The sequence below is a fragment of the Anolis sagrei genome, chromosome 3 (assembly GCF_037176765.1).
Source record: "Anolis sagrei isolate rAnoSag1 chromosome 3, rAnoSag1.mat, whole genome shotgun sequence".
Classification (NCBI taxonomy): Eukaryota; Metazoa; Chordata; class Lepidosauria; order Squamata; family Dactyloidae; genus Anolis; species Anolis sagrei.
In genome coordinates this window covers 264,844,914-264,865,101 of record NC_090023.1, presented here as the reverse complement: position 1 = coordinate 264,865,101, position 20,188 = coordinate 264,844,914, and the positions used below count along the sequence as shown (strand labels likewise).

Below are 20,188 nucleotides of genomic sequence, written 5' to 3'. Positions count from 1 at the left end.
CATGGCCCCAAGTGATTCGGAGATGTTTGAGGGCTTCTCCGATTGTGAAATGGGGGATGGGGAGGAGAGCAGGGGAGTAAAGAGGGCTACTCGTGATCCGGAGTCCGATGAGGAGCTTCAGAGGAAGCGCATCCGGGAAATACTTAGTGCTCCTACAGAGGATGAGGATTTCGTGGGGTTTGAAAGGAGTGATGGGTCTGGGAGTGATGTGGGAGAGGAGGATGAGCTGGATTGGACCCGTGTTCAACAGATTAGGGACATTTGTAACCAACCACCTCCAGTGATGAATTTGAGGGGTTCACAGGGGATTGGCAACCGGGGAGCACTTGGCAAGACCTAAGTCTTGACAGACGCTGGCAGAGGTGGAGAGATGCGCGCTCGGGTTCAGCTGCGGGGATGGAAGCAGCTGATAGTGATGAGGAAAGGGTGGGGAGCTCATCATCCTCTAATGAGGAACTGTAGGATAAAAGTGGGTTCAGAATGTATGACTCTTTGCAGAAGGCCAAGTGTCTTTATGGGACATAAATCTTTGTTACTGCCAACTCTCGAGCTTGGGTCCTTGGACTACAGATTCCTGTGTGCCTGTGATTCCTGCGTTCCAGTGTTTACATTACTATGGCTTGACCAACGCTTTTGGCTTTTTGGACTTAAGACGTTGCTAACTTCGTGATAGAACATTGCATTGTTTTGGGACTCCATTTTCTACCTTTTGTGACTGTGTTTTTGAACTGTGCAAACTTTGAAGCAGATTGCTGAACTTTATGTTTAACCCGGATTAAACAGTGTTATAATCCGGGTTATATTTTTGTTGTTGGTATCGTGATGCCAAATTGCTGCTCTGACTCTTTGCACTGAAGTTAAGTGCTTTGAAAGGCTATTTTTGTATAATAAAGCTGTCTTTGAACTCTTTATCTTGTGTTTGGCTCTACTTAAGGCTTCTGGGTCTTGACACCTAGGCAATGGCAGGAAGAGTTGAGGTGCCCCAAAAGCCCTGATCACCCTAAGAGAAAGCAAGCAGCTCACCATATGTCTCAGTGGTGATCCGGCGCTGAGCGTAAGTGGCCAGCCCCTCGCTCAGCCACATCTCCTCCCAGGTGGCGTTGGTAACCGCGTTGCCAAACCAGCTGTGCGCCACTTCATGGATGACGTCGATGATGAGGAACTCATCGCTCTCCAGGATGGAAGAGATAATGAAGGTCAGGCATGGGTTCTCCATGGCGACCATTGGGAACGAGGGGGGAAGGAAAACGATGTCGTACCTGAAAGGGCCAGAAGGGAAGGAGAGAGAACCAACCCCGTTGTCAGGAATGTGGAGCCCAAATTCTGAAAGCATGTGATCGTGCAAAAGAGAGATTTCAGAGAAGATTGGTGCACCACAGGCACCAATAATGAACCATTTCAGCTCAGTCATAGAGCCACTGGAATCCATCCAGTCTCTTTGGGACATACATCTTGCAATGAGTTATGCAGTTTGTAAGTTGTTACGAGGGTCAAATGAAAAGTAATGCCTCCAACTTCATAACTCCTCAACAGATGGCAATACTGGTATGCGGCAGGTACTGACTTATTCAGTAGACACTCCTCTACAGCCTTAGCATTGAATGCTGAGGGATAATATTGGCTTGCCTCATTAAAGCTATTATGGAGCCAACTGATGAAAAATAAAGATGGGGAGTGTGCAGTATATTGGTATGTGTGTATGTATGTATAAGTATGTATACATACATACACACATACTTAAAATCGTCTGGGGAGACCCTGCTCTCGATCCCGCCTGCTTCACAGGCACGTCTGGCGGGGACAAGAGACAGGGCCTTCTCTGTGGTGGCTCCCTGGCTGTGGAACTCCCTCCCTAGGGATATTAGATCAGCCCCCTCCCTCCTGACTTTCCGAAAAAGAGTAAAAACTTGGCTCTTTGAGCAAGCATTCGGAACCCCGGAGTAAACAAACTAGAGTTGGAAATTGACCCAGGAACGGCCAAGACAATGTAATGGATGAAGATTTGAACGAGAGGACATAGTTTCTTTTTAAATTGTTTATTATGCACTGTCGTTTATGTTTAATTGCACTGAATGTTTTTGCTTTATCAATGTATGTATTTTGTTTTGGCATCAAATTGTGCCGATTGTGTATAACGTCCTGAGTCGCCTTCGGCCTGAAATAGGAGGGATAGAAATAATGTAAATAAATAAATAAATATGTATGTATGTATGTACACACACACACACACACACACTCACACACACACGAGGGTTGAATGAAAAGTAATGCCTCCACCTTCATAACTGCTCAACAGATGGCAGTACTGGTATGCGGCAGGTACTGGCTTGTTCAATAGACTCTCCTCTACAGTTTCATTTGGTGGGAAGCCTTAGCATTGAATGGTTGTGTTGTTAAAGTGCGAAGTATAGAACCCTGCTCAGACGGTCAGTCAATGTCACTTAAGCAACATGCAGTCATTGAATTCTTGACAGCAGAAGGTGTCACCCCAAAGGAGATTCATCAGGGAATACAAGCGGTTTATGGTGATTGTGTTGATGTGAGAACTGTGCGTCATTGGGCGAGAAAGTTTGAAGATGTTGAGGTGGGAACATCTGACTTGCGTGACAAACAGAGTTGGACGTCCTGTGACAGCAACCACTGAGTATCACAAGCAAAAGATTGACAGATTGATTCAGGACGATCGTCGTATCACTCAGAGAGAAATTTCAAGCGTAATTGGCATGTCGCAAGAACATGTGGGTCACATTATTACTTTGCTTGGCTAAAGAAAGATCTGTGCACAATGGGTACCCAGGATGCTGACGCCTGAAATGAAAACGCACAGACTTGAAACTTCAGAGACTGGATCTCACTACCGTACGACATCCTCCATACAAGGCAGATTTAGCACCGTTTGACTTCCATCTGTTCCCGATAATGAAAGAAGATCTGCGGGGACATCATTAAGACGTTGAGGGAACTGTGAGACGCTGGTTGCGGAAACAGAATGTCGATTTCTTCCGTGATGGCTTCAAAAACTTGTTCATTGTTGGCAGAAATGTATCCAATTGTTTGGTGATTATGTGGAAAAGTGAATAGTGGTAGTTAACATTCTAAGGATTATTTCTGCATTTGATTTATTAAAATATTCCCATCCAAACCCAAGTAACGAAAGTGGAGGCATTACTTTTCATTCAACCCTCGTAATTCTAAGCACAGTGCTTTGCTCTTTTGGAAAGACAGCTAAGAGTGTAGGATAGGCATGGGCATCTATGGCTCTTCAGATTTTTCCGAATGCCATTAGCTATGCTGACTAGGCTTGGTGGAAGTTCAGGTTGAAAGAACAGCTGGATGGCCTCAGTTGTCCATCCATGCTCTAAGTCATGGTTCTCAACCTGTGGGTCCCCAGATGTTTTGGCCTTCAACTCCCAGATATCCTAACAGCTGGTAAACTGGCTGGGATTTCTGGGACTAGGCCAAAATACCATGGAAACCACTGCTCTAAAGCTTTACATGGCCTTGGGGATATAGGGTTAGGGTTAGTTTTACCCTTCCATTTGCTTATGGTGCCTTTTCCCTTTTTATATGTGCTTTTATCAATAAACTGTTTGTTACCACGTTTGGTGTTTTGGTGAGTAGTATGAGCATGGTGAACTCCTACTGAGGTGCAACAAGCTGGGGCTAACGGTGGGTGCTCAACTCCGACTCAGGCTCGAACTGCTGACCTTCCGATCAACACATTTTTTTCTGCAGCACAAAGAGTTGCCCTGCTGTGCTAAGCCCAGCCCCATAATTAGTGAATTCCAAACAAACCTGGAAAGTTGATATGTCCCCCAAACTTACCTGCCCCAGATATAAGGGCCATAGAGGCTTTCTGCTGCACTGAGCCAGCGTTCAACTCTTCCAGAGAGTTTGCCAATTGCTGTTGGAAGGAGGCACGGCTCTGCCCACACTTTGCTCCTGTTGCAAAGAAGGAAAACAACTGACATCACAATAGGATTGACACTTGACACAATTCACCAAGACTTTCAGATTCTTACTATGAAATTCGACATGTTCAAACACACATAATTTCAAACTGGAAGAAAAGTTCCTAATAAATACTTATAAGTACTCAGCTTCATGAGTTAGCACAGGCATGGGTCCACTTCAGCCCTCCAAGTGTTTTGGACTTCAACTCCCACATTGAAGACACATGGACCAGAAAAAATGTTCATGTTAACTCAGACATGGAAATTGAAGTTTGCCCACGTCTGAGTTAACATGAGCAGTTTTTCTGGTCCATGTTGTTGCGCTAAGTCATAGCAGGACCGTGTGTGTGTGTGTGTGTGTATGTGTGTGTGTTGAAGAAAAACCTTATGGTGTTAATTATTATGTACAGCTGGTAATGTAGGTCAATGTTGTGACTCAGCTGGAACCACAGAGTGCCTCTGGCGAGGATGATGGGATTCAGATTGACAATCTGGTTCAAAATGTCCCTGTTGTAATCAATGAGGAATAGGGTGTGGAAGTTCAGTATCACACAGCAAGAAATGAGTTTGGTGATGCTGAAACTAGCCAGGTACAGGTGCAAGTTGACTCAGAAAAGTAGGACAGTTCTCAGCCTGATAATGAGCAGGAAGGCAAACTGGGTAACACTAACGAACAGACTGACCTTGACGAAACGGGAACCTTAGATCGTGCTGACCGTTTGGAATTCAGAGTTCGAAGGAGTGTGAGAATAGCTAACAAGAAGGAGGTTAGAGGCCAAAGAAACGGCTTCATGTTTTGCAAAGGATATTAAGCAGTGTGTTTGAGACCAAAGCTTTGTCAGAGCAACTTTTCGTTTAACCAAGAAACTTGCATTTTGCTTGTTTGGAGCAGGATTCAAAACGATCTTGACAGATTAGAGAGATGGGCCAAAACTAACAAAATGAAGTTCAACAGTGACAAATGCAAGATACTCCACTTTGGCAGGAAAAACAAAATGCAAAGATACAGAATGGGGGACAATGCCTGGCTCGAGAGCAGTACGTGTGAAAAAGATCTTGGGGTCCTCGTGGACAACAAGTTAAACATGAGCCAACAATGTGATGTGGCGGCAAAAAAAGCCAATGGGATTTTGGCCTGCATCAATAGGAGCACAGTGTCTAGATCTAGGGAAGTCATGCTCCCCATGCTCTATTCCGCTTTGGTTAGACCATACCTGGAATATTGTGTCCAGTTCTGGGCACCACAATTCAAGAGAGATATTGACAAGCTGGAATGTGTCCAGAGGAGGGCGACTAAAATGATCAAGGGTCTGGAGAACAAGCCCTATGAAGAGCGGCTTAAGGAGCTGAGCATGTTTAGCCTGAAGAAGAGAAGGCTGAGAGGAGATATGATAGCCATGTATAAATATGTGAGAGGAAGCCACAGGGAGGAGGGAGCAAGCTTGATTTCTGCTTCCCTGGAGACTAGGACGCGAAACAATGGCTTCAAACTACAAGAGAGGAGATTCCATCTGAACATGAGGAAGAACTTCCTGACTGTGAGAGTCATTCAGCAGTGGAACTTTCTGCCCCGGAGTGTGGTGGAGGCTCCTTCTTTGGAAGCTTTTAAACAGAGGCTGGATGGCCATCTGTCAGGGGTGATTTGAATGCAATATTCCTGCTTCTTGGCAGGGGGTTGGACTGGATGGCTCAGGAGGTCTCTTCCAACTCCAATTCTATGATTCTATGGTCTGTGAGTCTTTTTGCATTTGGGCTTTGGGTGCTGGGTAAAATCTGCTGCTGTACAACACATGTGTTGTGTCAACCCATCAGTGCTACCAAATCAGACAACTGTGACTTACCTAGGACCAATGTCTGCAGGCACAAGGTCCCCTGCCACCAGCGCCACCAGATAAGCAGGGATTGGGTATTCCATGTAGAATTGGTATATGCCCTCTTGTTCTTCATAGGAACTTTGGGTAGCACTCATCAAAACCTGCATGCCTGCAGGAGCCTGGAAAACAGCACGAAAAGACTGTCAGGACTGTTTGATAGATCAAGGAAAATAATGGCTGGTTAATGAACATCCAAAATACACCTTTTTCACTCTCACGCCTCTGGAGGCTTTTAAGCAGAGGCTGGCTAGGCAATGCCATCTGTTTGAGGTTGTACTGGGTGTCCCTTGTGGCCTCTTCCAACTCTATGATTCTACATTAAGGAAGCAATAGTGAAAACAGGCTTTATGTCACCGAGTCCTGACCTTGACGATAGCAGAGTAGGTGCACTTCACCGCCGGTGTGTCAAAGCAGGGGAAGAAGGAGCGGTTGCACACGGAATGGCCTTGGGTGAAGACAAAGGGCTTGGAGTTCCCATACGTCAGCTCAGGATCCAGCCACCAGATCTGAGGGAGGAATAAGAAGGGATGTGTGAGGAAACACAACCAAGAGAAACACAAAGCTCAGACCACAGCAAGCAGGGTCTCTAGACAAGGAAAACAACAACCCAAAACTGGGGAGAGACACTTTGGTAGCACTCTCCAAATCTTCCTCATCACCTCTGCTGTTTCAGAGAAGAAGGAAAGAGACAAGTAGGTCATAATTAAGCACTGGCCTCTTCTGCTGTAGCTTGGCACGGAGAACAGAGGAGGAGGAGAGTGCTTCTTTCATGACCCGCTTTTCTCCTTCTCTTCATTCTCTGAAACAGCAATGGTGATCACAAAGATTTAGGGGGCTTCTTGTCTGTCTTCAGAAGGTCAGAAGGAGAAGGAAAATCCAGATGACCAAGACATCACTTGAAAATATTTGTTTGTTTATTTATCATGTCAGAAGCGAATTGGGAAAACAGTTATAATGTATAGAAATACCACAAGCAAAGTTAAAAACGTATTATACTAAATTTCCTTTGACCAGAAGCTGGTGTTGCAATAAGAACTGGTCCTCCATTGTGCATGTGGCAGGGCTCAGACTGCATTGTAGTAGGTGGTCTGTGGTTTGCTCTTCTCCACACTCAAATGTTGTGAACTCCACTTTGAAGCCCCATTTCTTAACATTGGCTCTGCACCCAGTGCGCCAATGACCACTGGGACCACCTGGACTGGTTTATGCCAGAGCCTTTGCAGTTTGATTTAGAGGTCTTGATAACGACTGAGTTTTTCCTGTTGTTTTCCCTCAATGTGACTGTCACCTGGTATGGCGACATCAATAATCCAGACTTTTTTCTTTTCCACAATCGTGATGTCTGGTGTATTGTGTTCCAAAACTTTGTCAGTCTGGATTCGAAAGTCCCACAGTATTTTTGCGTGTTCATTTTCCACGACCTTTGCAGGTTTATGATCACATCAATTCTTTAACTCCCAGCAGGTCCAACCAAGCCAGAGAGGCCTCAGCTGAGGAGTGGAACCAAGAGCACCTAATCCATTAGCACTATGGAGAAGCAAACCAAAACAAAGTCTATACTGGCTTGGTCGACGCCCAGGATACAAAGGACCGTGATGGTTGCTGCTGATTCTGGACATCTATCAACAAGTGGGCTACAGAATCAAAATACAAATGAACCATCACAGAAGCGACAGAAATATACAATGCCAGAAAACCACACAATCATTATTGTTGCTGTTGTTACTAGCCGTCCCCTGCCACGCATTGCTGTGGCTCACATGAGGGTTTTGTGTGGGAGGTCTGGCCCAATTCTGTCATGGGTGGGGTTCAGAATGCTCTGTGATTGTAGGTGAACTATAAATCCCAGGAACTACAACTCCCAAATGTCAAGATTCTATTTTCTCCAAACTCCACCTGTGTTCACTTTTGGGCATATTGAATATTTGTGTAGAATTTGGTCCAGATCCATCAGTGTTTGAGTTCACAGTGATATCTCGATGTAGGTGAACTACAACTCCCAAACTCAATGTCAATGCCCACCAAACTCTGTGTCCCAAGATTGGTTCAATTCCATCATTGGTGGAGTTCAAGATGTTCTTTGATTGTAGGTGAACTATAAATCCCAGCAACTACAACTCCCAAATGACAAAATCAATTTTTTTTGAGTGAAGGACATACATTGGCCTGATAGGTGTCTTGTGTCCAAATTTGGTGTCAATTCGTCCAGTGGTTTTTGAGTTCTGTTAATCCCACAAACGAACATTACATTTTTGTTTATATAGATACTGTTGGACTTGGCTTCATGTAAGCCGCCCCGATTCCCCAATTTTTTTTATTTTATTGTTGTTGTTGTTGTTATTATCAACTTTGGACCCTTTTCTTACCCAATTACCCAGCTTCCATTATGGAAAATTATGGGTATTCCAGACAACATCCTTGCAAATGTCCCTTGTCTTCTTACCATCTCCTCTGTCCTTTCCCTTTACACACACACACAAACAAACACACAGTTAAGCAAAAAAGACCCAACATCTGAGAAGCATCTTTGGAGAACAGAATTATGCGTCTTCCATCAGGAAGCACCTCTAGGCATCCGCACTGTTAGGCTGCTTTTGAGCCTAATCTCCTAGAACAGTCTTAATTTCCCCACTTAACAACAAAGTATTTCTAAAGAAACAGCTGTGTGCCCTAATGGATTGGACACCCAGTGTAGCCTAAAACAAACAAGCCCTGTCATCAATGAGCCAAGAACACAGAATCAGATGGGAGGCTACACTGAGTAACACTGGGACATTGTGGCCCAGATCTTGCTTCGAGGGACAAAGTGTAAATAAACACAGAGATGTGTGGCAGTTAAAATACGCAGCCTTGTTCATTTTATTTATTTATTTATTTATTTATTTATTTATTAATTATTTGGACTTATATGCCGCCACTCCCCTGGGGCTCGGAGCAGCTTACAAGAATGGCTAAAATCTAACAAAATTTAAAAGCAATTTAAAACAATTTAAAAACAACACTATCAAACATTAAAAGCCTGTCGAAACAGGTATGTCTTACATGCCCTGCGGAAAGCTGGTAAGTCCCGCAAGGCACGGACTTCAGGTGGCAGAGTATTCCAGAGTGATGGTGCCACTGCTGTGAAGGCTCTGCACCTGGTTGTGGTTAGACACAAGGTCTTGACACTGGGGACTTCCAATAGATCTTGGTCCTCAGAACGGAGGGATCTCTGGGGTTGGTAGGGGGTGAGGCGGTCCCTCAGGTACATCGGCCCCAGACCATGCAAGGCCTTAAAGGTGAGTACCATCACTTTGAAAGTGATCCGGTGCTCAATTGGTAACCAATGCAGCTGCAGTAAGATTGGTGTTATGTGGCATCTCATCGGAATTCCCGCAAGAAGCCGAGCAGCTGCACCAACTTGAGCTTCCGATCACCAACAGAGGAAGGCCAATGTAGAGGGCGTTACAGTAGTCCAGTCTTGAGATGACCGTGGCCTGGATCACCGTAGCTAGGTCGTCCCTGGACAGGGAGGGGGCCAGCTGTCTAGGGTGCCGCAGATGGAAAAAGGCGGTTCTGCTCACGGCGGAGACCTGGGCCTCCATCGTCAGCAGAGGGTCCAAAAGGACTCCCAGACTCTTGACCAATGATGACGGGCGTACTGCCCGGTCAACCCAGCCATAGGATCTCCATCTTTGCAGGATTCACCCTCAACCTGCTGGCACGCAGCCATCCAGGCACGGCCTCGAGGCACTGATGGAAACAATCGGGTACAGAGTCCGGTCGGCTTTCCATCTTCAGCACAAGCTGAGTGTCATTGGTGTACTGATAACACTCAGGCCGAAAACCTCGAACCAGCTGAGCAAGTGGTCGCATACAGATGTTAAACAACATGCATTCTAACACTGCACTACCCAATTTTCAATGCACACCACTGTGTAAAGTGCAAAACACAATTTTCGTAGGGAAGTAGTAATGAAAATAATGTTATGGTTGAGGGTCACGACAACATGAGGAACTGTATTAAGGGGTCATGTCATTAGGAAGGTTGAGAAAACACTGTACCACACCATGCTGTGACATACAGTTTTTCCATATTCAACCTTCTGAATTCAGCAGTGTCAGCTAAGTTGCCATACAGTTGAGTTTGTCTGTAAAGGCTCTTTATGCCCTCCCAGGAATCCTGACTCTGTTGCAAAAACAGCATGCAACGAAACGAAACCGGCACCCAATGTTTGCCTGAGTCATTTGGAAGAACAGCAGGGAGGAGTCCAGAAACAGAAGGGAATTAATCCAGAGCCGAGTCAACAGCTCGAGCGAAATGGCACAGAGGTCTCCAGCTGTCCTGGCCAAGGGCAGCTTTCCAAAGGCAGAGCAGAGAGAAAAGGGCATTCCACCACCGCTTTTTATAACCTGACGGACAAGCGTGGTTTGTCCTCTTGTCGAGAAAAGAACACATCAGCAAAGACAAAAAAAAAAAAAGGTTCCATTCCAAGTTAGTCATTTGGAAAATCAAGCTGGAGTTGTTGTTGTTTCAAAAAGTAAACCCGCAATAACACTTTCAAATCTTTGTTGAGTGAGCACAAACAAGCGAAAATGATGAGCGAAATCACATTCCGCCAACTACGAGGGAATCTGTCTATTTTCTCAGCTCCAAACAAATCTTGCTAAAAGAACACCTCGGGGTGGCCATAAATCACAAACTCCTTGAAGGCACACAACAACAACACCTTTAATTTTCAATATTAATTGTGGAAACCCTTTTGCAGCCGGAAGAAACACTCACATCAAACAGAAGCGGGCAAACCTGATTTTCATTCAAATGCTTCCTGTTTTCAATATCCTACTAGGTATCTTTTTTCAGAGCACAATTACAAACTTTGCAATAAAAACTAGGTAGTATTGTTGTAGGTTTTCCGGGCTATATGGCCATGTTCTAGAGCAGTGGTTCTCAACCTTCCTAATGCCATGACCCCTTAATACGCTTCCTCATGTTATGGTGACCCCCAACCATAACATTAGTTTCGTTGCTACTGCATAACTGCCATTTTGCTACTGTTATGAATAGTAATGTAAATATTTGATATGCAGGATGTATTTTCATTCACTGGACCAAATTTGGCACAAATACCCAATACACCCAAATTTGAATACTGGTGGGATTGCGGAAAGGTATTGATTTTATCTTGTGGGAGTTGTAGTTGCTGGGATTTATAGTTCACCTAGTTCAAAGAGCATTCTGAACTCCACCAATGATAGAATTGAATCAAACTTGGCACACAGAACTCCCATGACCAACAGAAAATACTGGAAGGGTTTGGTGGGCATTGACCTTGAGTTTTGGGAGTTGTAGTTCACCTACATCCAGAGAGCACTGTGGACTCAAACAATGATGGATCTGGATCAAACTTGGCACAAATTCTCAATATGCCCAAATGTAAACACTAGTGGAGTTTGGGGAAAATAGAATCTTGACATTTGGGAGTTGTAGTTGCTGGGATTTATAGTTCACCTACAATGAAAGAGCATTCTGAACCCTACCAACGATTGAATTGGGCCAAACTTCCCACACAGAACCTCCATGACCAACAGAAAAACTGTGTTTTCTGGTGGTCTTTGGTGACCCCTCAGACACCCCCTTGCGACCCCTCCAGGGGTCCCGACCCCTAGATTGAGAAACACTGTTCTAGAGGCATTTTCTCCTGACGTTTCGCCTGCATCTATGGCAAGCATCCTCAGAGGTAGTGAGGTCTGTTGGAAGTAGGAAAATGAGTTTATATATCTGTGGAATGACCAGGGTGGGACAAAGGACTCTTGTCTGCTGGAGCTAGGTGTGAATGTTTTAACTGACCACCTTGATTAGCATGTAATGGCTTGTTAGTGCCTGGGGGAATTTTTTGTTGAGAGTGATTTGATGTGCCCGATTGTTTACTCTCTGTTGTTGTGCTGATGTAATTTTTGAGTTTTTTAATACTGGTAGCCAGATTTTGTTCATTTTCATGGTTTCTTCCTTTCTGTTGAAATTGTCCACAGACATGTGCCTTTCATCTCAAGAACAGACGAGCATCCCGAGCTCTGAAGATCACCTGGGAAGGAAAACTCACAGCAACCCAGTAATAGTAGTCCTGCTTATATCCTGCTTTTTCTCTCTCACAAAGCAGCTATTTTTATTGTGTTTAAAATTACTTTCAGGTTATGTGTGTATATGAAACACAAATGAATTTCCTGTTTAAACTTGGTCCCATCTCCAAGATATTGCATTATGTATAGCAGTGCTTCTCAACTTTCCTAATGCCGCGACCCCTTACTACAGTTCCTCATGTTGTGGTGACCCCCAACCATAACATTATTTTTGTTGCTATTTCATAATTTTGCTACTGTTATGAATCGAAATGTAAACATCTGATATGCAGGATGTATTTTCATTCTCTGGACCACATTTGGCACAAATACCCAATATGCCCAAATCCGAATACTGGGGGGTGATTTTGTCGTTTGGGATTTATAGTTAACCTATGTTCAAAGAGCACTCTAAACTCTACCAATGATGGAATTGACCCAAACATGGCACACAGAACTCCCATGACCAACAAAAGAAATACTAGAAGGGTTTGGTGGGCACTGACCTTGAGTTTTGGAGTTGCAGTTCACCTACATCCAGAGACCACTGTGGACTCAAACAATGATGAATTTGAACTAAACTTGATTCGAATACTCAATATGCCCAAATGTGAACACTGGTGGAGTTTGGAGAAAATAAGACCTTGACATTTGGGAGTTGTAGTTTCTGGGATTTATAGTTCACCTACAATCACAGAGCATTCTGAACTCCACCAACGATAGAATTGGGCCAAACATGCCCAACTCCCAAACTCAAGGTCAATGCCCAACAGACCCTTCCAGTATTTTCTGTTGGTCGTGTGAGTTCTGTGTGCCACGTTTTGGTTCAATTCTGAACTCCACGTTCAGAATGCTCTTTGATTGTAGGTGAACTATAAACCCCAGCAACTTATTTATTTATCGTGTCAGGGGCAACCAGACCATTGTATTACATTTCTAACAGAACAAAACAAACAAACAAACAGACAAAACCCAAAGTTTGCAAGCTTGGTAGTTGATTAAATGTCCTTTGACCAGTATCTGGCCACTTGGAGTGCCTCTGGTGTTGCCGCAAGAAGGTCCTCCATTGTGTATGTAGCAGGGCTCAGGTTGCATTGCAGCAGGTGGTCTGTAGTTTGCTCTTCTCCACACTCGCATGTTGTGGATTCCACTTTGTAGCCCCATTTCTTAAGATTGGCTCTGCATCTCGTGGTGCCATGACATGAGACATGAGAGAAGCATCCTCGCAGGATTGCAAAACATCCCGCCGTCCCCTGGGCAACGTCTTCGTAGACGGCTGATTCTCTCACTCCAGAAGCAACCAGAAGCGACTTGCAGCATGCAAGCATGCAAGCAAGCAAAACAACCAAATGACCTTTTCAGGACCAACCATGACAATAATTTCAATCAACATTGAAGGCATGTCAGCTGCCAAAGAACAACTGCTGTATGAACTGTGCCAGGATAAGAAATGTGATGTGCTGTGTGTCCAAGAAACACACAGGGATGAACAACAGAAACGACCAAAAGTCCCAGGAATCCCAGCAACTACAATTCCCAAATGTCAAGGTCTTATTTTCTCCAAACTCCACCAGTGTTCACATTTGGGCATATCGAGTATTCGAGTCAAGTTTGGTCCAAATTTTTCATTGTTTGAGTCCACAGTGCTCTCTGGATATAGGTGAACTACAACTCCAAAACTCAAGGTCAATGCCCACCAAACCCTTCCAGTATTTTTTTGGTCCAGTGAATGGAATGCATCCTGCAAATTAAATATTTCTTTTGATTGTAGGTTAACTATAAATCCCTGCGACAACAATTCCCAAACGACAAAATCACCCCCCAGTATTCGGATTTGGGCATATTGGGTATTTGTGCCAAATGTGGTCCAGTGAATGAAAATACATCCTGCATATCAGATGTTTACATTACGATTCATAACAGTAGCAAAATTATGAAGTAGCAATGAAAATAATGTTATGGTTGGGGGTCACCACAACATGAGGAACTGTAGTAAGGGGTCGAGGCATTAGGAAGGTTGAGAAACACTGCTCTAAAGCAATACAAGTTGCTTTGAGTCTCCTGCAGGAGAGATAAAGAAGGGTATAAATCAATATAATCATAATAAAACTCCACTCAGATGACACATCAACATCATCACCACCACCACCACCACTACCAGCAGTATTAGCATGGCTGCCACCACCATGGCCATCAAAAACATATTATAACACTTACAAGTAATGTTTATTTCAATAGAATACACAGTCTTCCTTGGGTTGAGGAAGAGGCTTTAAGGATGGGATAACTTCCTCATCTGTTATTCCGTTTGAAGAAAACAGCTCCAGGCACCAAACTGAACCAAAACTGAATAATTCCTTTGCGGAACAAGAAGACTTCTGTTTATCCAAGGCCCATCTGGAAATCAGGCCATACTGGAAACATGACGGGTCGTAGGTATTACTGACACTATTGTGGCAAACTCACAAACACTATAATTATGACCATAGAGGAGGCACGGGCCAACTTGAGTCCTCTCTCCAGGTGGAGGGAGGGACGAAGTTCGCCCATGCCTGGTCTAGATACTAGACTCAACTGTCTTACCAAATGTTAGGAATTGGGGGAGTTGAAGTCCAAAAAACCTGGAGGGAGAGCCAAAGTTGACCCATGCATGTATGTAAACACTATCTATACTTAACGACCTTATTGGCTGTTGGAAACTGTGGGAGTTAGAAGTCCAAAAACCTGGAGAAAGAGCTGAAGTTCACCCATGCATGTATGTAGACACCATACTCAACACCCTTACTGGCTGTTAGGAACTTCGGGAGTTGAAATACTAAACACCTGGAGGGAGAGCCAAAGTTGGCCCATATATCTATGTAGACACCATACTTAATGGCCTTATTGTCTCTAAGGAATTGGGAGTTGGAAGTCCAAAACACCTGGAGGGGAAGCCCTAGTTGGCCCTGGTCTAGACACTCTACTCAACAGCCTTACTGGTTGTTAGGAATTGTGGGAGCTGGAAGTCCAAAACTCCTGGAAGGAGGTCCAAGTTGGCCCATGCCTGGTCTAGACACTCTACTCAACAGACTTACTGACTTTTAGGAATTGTGGGAGTTGGAAGTCCAAAATATCTGGAGGGAGGGCCCAAGTTGGCCCATGCATGGTCTAGACACACTACTCAACAGCCTTATTGGCTGTTAGGAATTGTGGGAGTTGAAGTCCAAAACACCTGGAGGGAGAGCCAAAGTTGACCCATGCATGTATGTAAACACCATACTCAATGACCTTACTCGCTGTTGGGAACTGTGGGAGTTGAAGTCCAAAACACCTGGAGGGAGAGCCAAAGTTGGCCCATGGATGTATGTAGACACTATACTCAATGACCTTACTGGCTGTTGGGAATTGTGGGAGTTGAAATCCAAAATACCTGGAGGGAGAGCCAAAGTTGACCCATGCATGTATGTAAACACTATACTCAATGACCTTACTGGCTGTTGGGAACTGAGAGAGTTGAAGTCCAAAATACCTGGAGGAAGAGCCAAAGTTGACCCATGCATGTATGTAGACACCATACTCAATGATCTTACTGGTTGTTGGGAATTGTGGGAGCTGAAGGTCCAAAACATCTGGAGGGAGAGCCAAAGTTGGCCCATGCATGTATGTAGACACCATACCCAATGACCTTACTGGCTGTTGGGAACTGTGGGAGCTGGAAGTCCAAAACTCCTGGAAGGAGGTCCAAGTTGGCCCATGCACGTATATAGACACCATACTTAACAGCCTTACTGGCAGTTAGGAATTGTGGGAGCTGGAAGTCCAAAACTCCTGGAAGGAGGTCCAAGTTGGCCCATGCCAGGTCTAGATACTCTACTCAACAGACTTACTGACTTTTAGGAATTGTGGGAGTTGGAAGTCCAAAATATCTGGAGGGAGGGCCCAAGTTGGCCCATGCCTGGTCTAGATACTCTACTCAACAGCCTTATTGGCTGTTAGGAATTGTGGGAGTTGAAAGTCCAAAACATCTGAAGGAAGAGCCAAAGTTGATCCATGCATGTATGTAAACACTATACTCAACAACCTTACTGGTTGTTAGGAACTCTGGGAGTTGAAGTCCAAAAACTTGAAAGGAGAGCCGAAGTTTGCCCATGCATGTATGTAGACACCATACTCAACAGCCTTACTGGCTGTTAGGAACTGTGGGAGTTGGAAGTCTAAAATATCTGGAAAGAGGACCCAAGTTGACCCATGCCTGGTCTAGAGATTATACTCAGCAACCTTACTGTCTATTGGGAATTGTTGAAGTTTGAAGTCGAAACTCCTGGAGGACAAAAGTTGGCCCATGCCTGTATGTCAGTGATTCCCAACCTGTGGTCCGTGGACCACCAGTGGTCCTCAATAACAAAAATATGGTCCATGGCCTCACCATTCCTACACCGTTGCCACAAAGCCATGCGGCAACTAGAGCAATTGGTCTCGTGAAACCCTTTTATAGTGCCGAGGCAACTGGGCTGTCGGGAGGGGAGAGGCTGACTACCCATGAAAGATTACTACTACCACACCAGTTCTATATCATTAAATATGGTTTTCTGTGGGCGAGCTGATGGTGACTACTGGATGGCATATGTTACGCATCAGAAACTAGAGCTGATGTGGTCTATCCAATGCAGTTTTCTGAATCAGCACCCCAAATAACCACACCAAATCTAAAGTTGACCAAAAACTGGCCCACCCTCTCTTCGGATATCAGCCAGCATGCCAACACCTTAAATCAAGAAACAGCGTTCTAAGGTCGAGAGAGTTACTCACAAAAACACCTCAGCAAGCAAAAGTCCAAAAGTGGCAGTCTAAAACCCAGAACCTCAATCAGTGGATGAGGCTGGATGAGAAACTCCCTTCTGGGCACACAGAAGATTGGGAGACCTGGATGGCACTGACCAGACTGCACTTTGGCACCACGAGATGCAGAGCCAACCTTAAGAAATGGGGCTACGAAGTGGAGTCCACAACATGCGAGTGTGGAGAAGAGCAAACTGCAGACCACCTACCGCAATGCAACCTGAGCCCTGCCACATGCACAATGGAGGACCTTCTTGCAGCAACACCAGAGGCATTCCAAGAGACCAGCTTCTGGTCAAAGAGCATTGAGCATAATGCCTTGTTTGTGTTTTTAAATGCATTTTAACTGTACCCTCTACTCCAGGGGTTCTCAACCTGTGTGTCCCCAGGTGTTTTGGCCTACAACTTCCAGAAATCCCAGCCAGTTTACCAGCTGTTAGGATTTCTGGGAGTTGAAGGCCAAAACATCTGGGGACCCACAGGTTGAGAACCACTGCTCTACTCACTTATGACAAGATAAACAACTCCTGTATGTGGAGGCCCACAGGTTCCCAACCTTTGGGCCTCCAGGTGTTTTGGACTTCAGCTCCCACAGTTCCTAACAGCTGGTAAGTTAGCTGGGATTTCTGGGAGTTGAAGTCCTAACCTGGAGGCCCAAAGGTTGAGAACCACTGATGTAAACACTCAACTCAACAAGTCAACTTACAGCTGGTGCATCGATGGTGGTGTAGCGTATGATGACCTGGAAGGGCTGGTGTGGCTCCAGCGAAGAAGGCAACGAGATGGTGAGCGCCGAGCCGTAGTCGGTGAAGGGGTCCACCCTGAAGAAGAGCGGGCGAGGAGGCAGAGAGGAAGACAGCGCTGGTGGTTCCAGGAAGGTGGGCACTGGCGGAGGGGGCACCTCGGGGAAGAGGGAGCAGTCCGAGAACGGGAAGGCCTTGAGGTCGACGGCGGGGTCGTCACCGTGAAGTCCCTGCTGGTGCTGCTGCGAGGGTCCCGAGGGGCACCCGGGGTGAGCGGAGGAGGAGGCCAAGGCAGTGTGGTGGGCATCTGAGGGTCCCAAGGGGCAAGCCTGACCAGAAGAGGAATGAGGATCCACCACAGCCTTGCGGTGGTCGTGGGCCAATCGGGAGTCCAACGAGGGACTATCAGAGTGGGCAGAAGAAAGGGTCGGAGAGGGGTGTTGAGCATGAACCTTTCGGGAGGTCAACGGGGCTCTTGAGTGATCAGGGCTCGACGAGGAATCTTGAGGGGTCAATAGGAGTCTTGAGGGGTATGAGCTTGATGAGGGGTCTTGAGGGTTCAACAAGGATCTTGAGGGGTATGGGCTTGATGAGAGGTTTTGAGGGATCAACGGGGGTCTTGATGGGTCAGGGCTTGAGGAAGCATCTTGAGGGGTCAACAGGGGTCTTGAAGAGTATAGACTCAACGAGGGGTCTTGAGGAGTCAATGGTGGTCTTGAGGGATCAGGGGTCAACAGGGGTCTTGAGGGGTATGGGTTCAAAGAGGGGTCTTGAGGTGTCAATTGTGGTCTTGAGGGATCAGGGGTCAACAAGGGTCTTGAGGGGTATAGACTCAACGAGGGGTCTTGAGGAGTCAATGGTGGTCTTGAGGGATCAGGGCTTGAGGAAGAGTCTTGAGGGGTCAACAGGGGTCTTGAGAGGTATGGGTTCGAAGAGGGGTCTTGAAGGGTCAACAAGGGTCTTGAGGGGTCTGGGCTTGAGGAAGGGTCTTGAGGGGTCAACAGGGGTCTTGAAGGGTATATACTCAACGAGGGGTCTTGACGAATCCATGGTGGTCTTGAGGGATCAGGGCTTGAGGAAGAGTCTTGAGGGGTCAACAGGGGTCTTGAGAGGTATGGGTTCGAAGAGGGGTCTTGAGGGGTCAATGGTGGTCTTGAGGGATCAGGGCTTGAGGAAGAGTCTTGAGAGGTCAACAGGGGTCTTGAGGGGTATGGGTTCGAAGAGGGGTCTTGACGGGTCAATGGTGGCCTTGAGGGGTCAGGGTTTGAGGCAGGGTCTTGAAGGGTTAACAGGGGTCTGGAGGGGTCAGCTGAGGGTCCTGAGGCCGAGAGCGCATGGGGATTGGGTTCCCCCCTGGAGCCCCCCCGCCTTGGGGAGGAAGAAGAAGGGGGCGAGGAGGAGCCGGGCTGGGCCTTGGGGGTCCCTGCGGAGTGGAAGACGAACCCGCATCGCTTCTCCCCCAGGGGAGAAGGCCTGAAGCCCACCGAGGCCACCCTCAAGGCGGGGTGAGTGTCCAGCACGAGCGTCCAGAGCTGCTGCTTCCTCTTCTCTTCCTCCTCTTCTTCCTCTTCCTCTTCCTCTTCTTCCTCGTCGTTCTCCCTGGCGCAGAGCTCCAGGACCAAGCATCCGGCCAAAGCCCGGGCTTCAGGGCGGAGGTCCAGCCCGAGGCGGAGGTGGCGGAGGCGGAAGAGCGAGGAGCTGGACGCCGAGGCCACGTCGCGAGGGGGCTCCGTGGGGCCGGCCATGCCGAGGGAGGGAGGAGGGGAGGGAGGGCTGGAGCTAAGTGAAATCCATGGAGGGAGGCGAGGAGGGAGGAGGAGGAGGAGGAGGAAGGGGAAGAGGCTCGGCTTGGCCAACCCCACCCCGCCGCGGAAGCGCAGGCAGCACCGCCAGCAGCAGCAACGCAGCCGACGCCGCCGCCGCCACTGCTCTTCTGGGCGGAGTGAGCGGGCGCTTGGGCGGCAGGGGGCGCCAGAGAGAAGCCAAGGGCGGCGCAACGCGAGGCGGAGTCTCCCCGCCGCCACCAGGGGGCGCCCAGAACAAGCCCTAATTTAAGACAGTGTTTCTCAACTTCCCTTACTTCTCCTCTTCTTCTTGATAATTGAAAATGGTAATAAGTCAGCAATGCCATCAGCCAACAGAAGAATAACAAAGCCAGTGGACCAGACGGGATCCCTGCTGAAATCTTTAAAGAGGGAGGACCTGAGCTGACACACCAACTCCACCAGCTCATAGAAAAAGTGTGGGTGACCGAGAAAATCCCAGCAGACTTCAAGGATGCCACCATCATCACCCTCTTCAAATAAGGGGAAAGAACAGACTGCGGAAACTATCGAGGTATCTCCCTTCTAACCTCTGCTGGGAAAATCCTCGCAAGAATCCTTGCAAACCGCCTTCTGCCCCTCTCAGAAGACACCCTCCCAGAATCCCAGAACGGCTTCCGCCCCTCCAGAGGAACCGTGGACATGATCTTCACTGCACGACAGCTCCAAGAAAAATGCAGGGAACAAAACCAACCTCTGTACATGGCGTTCATCGACCTTGCAAAGGCATTCGACACATCCTCCACAAAATTGGGTGCCCAAGCAAATTTGTGAACATCCTGCGGCTCCTCCATGATGATATGATGGCAACAGTCTTGGACAGCAGTGGCTCCCAAAGTGACCCATTTAAAGTGGAATCCGGTGTCAAACAGGGATGT

General features: G+C 46.7%; 1 protein-coding gene across 1 annotated transcript in view; it reads right to left on the bottom strand.

The window, feature by feature from the left end:
• The window catches only part of RNPEPL1 (arginyl aminopeptidase like 1), a 34,145-nt gene extending 14,864 nt beyond the window's left edge, over positions 1 to 19,281 (bottom strand). The window contains exons 1-5 of the mRNA XM_067466099.1: positions 17,451 to 19,281; positions 6,193 to 6,333; positions 5,795 to 5,946; positions 3,826 to 3,942; positions 1,024 to 1,259 (exon numbers count right to left, since the gene is read on the bottom strand). Coding sequence (XP_067322200.1) covers positions 1,024 to 1,259; positions 3,826 to 3,942; positions 5,795 to 5,946; positions 6,193 to 6,333; positions 17,451 to 19,232 — 2,428 coding nt within the window. The 5' untranslated portion in view covers positions 19,233 to 19,281. The remainder of the gene's footprint in view (positions 1 to 1,023; positions 1,260 to 3,825; positions 3,943 to 5,794; positions 5,947 to 6,192; positions 6,334 to 17,450) is intronic.
• Positions 19,282 to 20,188: the final 907 nt, after the last annotated feature.